Source organism: Muntiacus reevesi, chromosome 2 (genome assembly GCF_963930625.1).
Source record: "Muntiacus reevesi chromosome 2, mMunRee1.1, whole genome shotgun sequence".
NCBI lineage: Eukaryota > Metazoa > Chordata > Mammalia > Artiodactyla > Cervidae > Muntiacus > Muntiacus reevesi.
In genome coordinates, this window is record NC_089250.1 from 168,431,054 (window position 1) to 168,435,911 (window position 4,858).

General features: G+C 64.1%; 1 protein-coding gene across 1 annotated transcript; it reads left to right on the forward strand.

The window, feature by feature from the left end:
* The first annotated feature begins 1,482 nt into the window (after positions 1–1,482).
* On the forward strand, positions 1,483–3,081 carry FOXI2 (forkhead box I2). The gene is made up of 2 exons (XM_065920159.1): positions 1,483–1,978; positions 2,639–3,081. Exons 1-2 carry the CDS (start codon positions 1,483–1,485, stop codon positions 3,079–3,081), a joined length of 939 nt encoding a protein of 312 aa, XP_065776231.1.
* The last annotated feature ends 1,777 nt before the right edge of the window (positions 3,082–4,858 follow it).

Here is a 4,858-nt window from a genome sequence, read left to right on the forward strand (position 1 = left end):
CCCTGCAGCGATGGGGGTGGTGCTCTGAAAGGCATTGGGGTCTTCCATCTCCTAAGCCTTTGACATCAATTAGAAATCTTCCAGAAGGGGGCGCAGGGAGGGATGAGAAGCTGACTTCAATGAACTGGTTGGGTCTGTTGCTTTCCTGTCCTTGGCCGAAAGACCTGGATTTCTGGTCTCTACTCTCTCCAAGAGCAGACAATCCCCCAGAAATCGGTGGAGTTCGCCAACCACTTCCCCAGGGGCTGTTACTTCTTAGAGAAGAGTCCCATGTGCCAATGGAGGAACCCTCCCCTCTACTACTTATGAAACAGTTCCACAAACTGGTTGTTTGACATGAAATTCTAAATTACAACCTGACCGGCCTAAGACCACACGGAGAGAAACAGGAGACTCCAACGTGGCTCCCCTTTCCCCCAGAGCTCCAGTCTTTTCACTCCGTCTAATCTTTAGCCCCACACGCGGGCCGCCTCCTGCTTCCTCCTCATCTCGGAAAGTGCGGGGACATTGGGGGAGTCCCAGGGGAGACCGATTTCTCCAACACGGGTACTAACACCGCGGGCGCTGAAGGTCGCCCCCCGCCCTAATTATCTCTGAACCTGGATTATCGCTCCTCCGAGCGAGGGCACTTGGGGTCCAGGGCCTCCTGGTCTTCCCCGCGCCGCGCATCAGGGCCCACCACCCGGACGTCCCTGTTTTCCCTGCATCCTGGGAAACCCAGCGGAGGATTTTGCGATCCACGGGGCACCCTGTGCCGAAGTTCAGCGCGCAGACTAGCCGGGCCGCATCTCGGGCTCCCTGGATAAGCGAGTGAGCTTCCAGCATCTCCACCCTTTACGGGGGTCTGGTCCACCTCGGAGCAGATCGCGCGGGGACATCAGACGACTCCAGCGCCACGGTCCGCTTCCAGCCACGTCCTCCGCCGCCGCGCCGCCTCGACGACTCGACTCTGGGCCTCGCACGGCGGGCCTTAGCTCCTTGCGGGTGTCCCCAAGACGCCGGAAGGGAGTCTCTGGCGGGCAAGCAAGGGGGCACCGCGTTGGAAGGGAATCGCACGCTGCACCCTTGGGGCCTGAAGGAGGACGCGCGGTGGCTGCTGGCGGGTGCGGACAACCAGGGCCGCGGGGCCCTAAAGGCCTGACGGGGCTGGCATCGCCCGGAGCCCGGGGTGCGGGAGTCCGGCGGCGCAGGAGATGCAGGGTCTGGGAATCACCAGAGCGACTCGGCCCGAGAGCATCTGGACCTGGGCGGGGCGGAAAGCTGACCCCGGGGGCGGGGATGCGGACAACATTCCTCCAAAGCTGTCGCGGGCGGAGGCTCGGCGCGCCGACACTCACCTGGGGCTCGGGCCCCCGACGGCATTTAAAGGGCGGAGGGCGAGGTCCGGCCGCCACACCCGGAGCTTCTGCGGGGGGCCGCACTGGCCGGTGCGCCCGTGAGCTTGGGCGCGGAGCCATCGCCCCGGCCCGGGAGCGGTAGGACATGGCTGAATACGGCGACGGCTCGGGGCCCTCTGCGGCCCCGCACGGCCAGGCCCGGGCGGCCGCGCGCCCCTCCGGCTTCGCGCGCGGAGATCTGGGCGCAGCGGGCGCCGGCCCGCGCCTGTGGCTGAACGCGCCCGCTCTCAGCTCCGCGCCCTACGCGCCGGGCCCCGTGCCCGCGGCCCCCTACGGGGCCTCCGGCCCGCTCCTCGCGGCCCCCGGGGGCCTGGCAGGCGCCGACCTGGCGTGGCTGAGCCTGCCGGGCCAGCAGGAGCTGCTGAGGCTGGTGCGGCCGCCCTACTCGTACTCGGCGCTCATCGCCATGGCCATCCAGAGCGCGCCGCGGCGCAAGCTGACGCTCAGCCAGATCTACCAGTACGTGGCCGGCAACTTCCCCTTCTACAAGCGCAGCAAGGCGGGCTGGCAGAACTCCATCCGCCACAACCTGTCCCTCAACGACTGCTTCAAGAAGGTGCCCCGCGACGAGGACGACCCAGGTAACAGAGGCGCGCCCCCTCGCGAGTCCAGGACTCCGGGCTGCGGGCACTCGAGGGACCCGGCGGCCCCGGACCGTCCAGGCTTCCCAGCTGGGGGAGCCGAGGCGGGAAGAGGGTGGGGAGGAGACCCGATTGGGCCGCCCACCGGCTGCAGGAAGCCGGCCGACCCCCGCAGCCCTGAATTCATGTCCAGGACAAGTGAGTCTAATTCTCTGCCCGCTCTCGAGAAGGAATTGACCTTGGGAATTGGTTCTCTCTGGGGCGCGTGTCCTCTGCCTAAAGTGGGGAAGACGGCGGCTCCCTGCCTCCCCCGAAGCTTAAGACAAAGGTGATGCCGCTTTGGGAGGCTGCAGAGAGACCAGGCGAAGTATCCTCCGCCCCACTGGCGAAGCGATGGCCGGAGGAGGGCGGGTTCCGCTCTTCACTTCGCAGGCCTTCTCCCTGGCCTTGCCCGCGGCGAGGCTCTGCATTTCCCCGGCGTCTCCTTCCCTGGACGCCCGGCCCGGCACACAGCGTCCCCTCAAGGTTTGGGGTGGGGGTGAGGGTCCATGGAGGGGCCGGTGGGACTCCCTCAGAAGTGGGCCTCCATTTCTCCCCTTCTCACCCATCACCTCGGCCAGACCCCGTTTTCTCTGAGCCGGGCCCTTTCTTCTTCCGCAGGGAAAGGCAATTACTGGACCCTGGATCCAAACTGCGAGAAGATGTTTGATAACGGGAACTTCCGAAGGAAGAGGAAGCGGAGGGCGGAGGCGAGCGGGGTCGCACCGTCGGGGCCCCAGAGCCTGGCTGGAGCCAGGACGCCGGAGCTGGAGCCCCGGGGCGCCGCCTCCCCTGACCTGCGAGCCTCGGCGTCCCCGCCCGCGCCCGAGGCCGCGGCCTGCTTCTCCAGTTTGGCCTCGGCCGTGGGCGCCCTGGCTGGCGGCTTCAGCCCCTTTCCCGGGGGCCTGGCGGGAGACTTTTCCTTCGGGAGACCCACGACGACCGCCACTCACAGCCCCCAGGTCCCCGGCCCGGCGCCCGGCTTCGCCGCTGGCCAGCAGACGGCGGCCACCGGCTTCCGCGTCGGTCACTTCATCTACAGCCGGGAGGGGACCGAGGTTTGATGGGAGGCCAGGGACTGTCCCGAGTGTCCACAGGCGCTGAGCCCAAGGCACCGCGAGCTCCCCCCGCAGGGGTCAAGGCAGGGCTGGGGGTGCAGGGCCCAGGGCCCCGCTGCAGGGAACCCAGCCCGCCGTGCACTCCTCACCCAGCGACCGTCCAGGTGGGGCGAGTGGGCGACCCCCGCCCCGTCCTTCCAGTTGGCCTGGCCCTGGAACCCACGCTCCCAGAGGGTTCCATCTGAAAGGGGCGACAGGCTGGCGCCCACCCCAGATTTTCCGAGGGGAGCCTGACCCAATCCCAAAGATACTTTGGTGTCTTAGATAGGTGCTACTGGGGACCCCGGGACCGCTCTGGGTGGGATTTTTTCCCACCCTTCCAGCCTGGCCCACCCGGAGCCCAGGCCCTTTCCTCGGTGTTCCAGGGAAGCCCGAGTGGTTCAGGAGCACCCCCCGGGGGACCGGGTGGGTCCCCTCACCCTTAGCGGCATGTGCCCTCAGCAAGCGAGGGGTGTCTGGAGCTGAAGGGGGTAAGAAGGACTTCTGATGGCTGAAGTTGCGCTCGGGGAAGGAGGGCAGCGGGCGGTCCTGCGAACCCCGGCTCCCTCCCTGCCACTCAGCGCCCACCTCCCTCCCCGGTTTGAGGACCAGGTAATCACCTAGAGGGGGGTGCCGGCGGGGGCAGTGCCACGCTCACACCCTGAGAAGTCACTCCTGTTTTCCTCTCTGCGCCCACCCCTCACCCCGCAGTTTGGGCCACAGCTCTCCCACCCCTGAGCCTTCGGTGCAAATGTAAGCGGCTCCCCCCATTTGTATTTGCTCGAGGTCGGGGGTGGGGGGTGGGGTGTGGAAAGTGGCGCATTTGGTTTGTCCTGGAGCAGAGGGCTCTTGGCGGGGCACACCACCCTCTGTGCCCTGGGGGCGCAGGAGAGGTGTCTTCCCGAGGAGGCTGAGCGGGAGGACCCCGTGAACTTGGGGGAGGGCAGAGGATTTGGCGAGCCCGAGCGGAGCCGCTGCCTCCAGGGAGCTGCAACAGTTTCCCCGGTGAACGCCAAAACTGACCGCGCAGCCCAGCGCAGCCGCTGCCGCTGGAAGGGAGGCCCGCGGTTTGTCGACTTCTTCAGGCTGAGCCAGCTGTGATCTTGATGTGTGTGTGTGTGTGTGTGTGTGTGTGTGTGTGTGTGTAAGGCAGGGGTGGGGGGAGAGGAAGGGAAGGCCTTGGGTGTGAATAGAATAAGCCAGGTGTTGGGGTGAGTTTGGAGGCCCCGGCGATGTTCCTTTGAGACTCTCTGGAAGCACAGTGGCTCGCTTCGCATCTCCTCTCTGCCGCCAGGCTGGGGAGGGCGAGCTGGGTCCTAGCTCTGTTGTCTTACTTTGTTGCCAAACTGACAATCAACCCTAAGTGCGCCCCCCAAGGTAATACAATTTAAGAAAACCAGCAAAGAAAAAGAAAATCCTCACGTTACAAAAGGAAATAATTTTCTTTCTCTCAGGCCTATTTAATTAACAAAAACGCTAAAAATAAACACCAACAGACTGTAACTTGAATGTACCTGCTGTTCTGTACATTTGAAGGATTCACCAGGGTTTTCAGCATTTTCAGTCTAGATTCTGTATTCCAGATTTCTGCAGGAAACTTGGAGTAAAGGAATTTTTAAAAATAAGCTTGACAGCACTGGGAAAGTACAATGCACACGTTTACAATTAATGGAGCTTTCAGAAAATTGGCTGATAAATGTATATGTAAACATCACACATGAAAGCTGCATGGCTGTTAGAAACG

Coding starts and splice junctions, on each gene's coding strand:
- FOXI2 (XM_065920159.1), top strand. CDS start 1,483: ATGGCTGAATACGGCGACGGCTCGGGGCCCTCTGCGGCCCCGCACGGC. Junction 1,979..2,638: donor CCGCGACGAGGACGACCCAG/GTAACAGAGGCG, acceptor CTTCTTCCGCAG/GGAAAGGCAATTACTGGACC.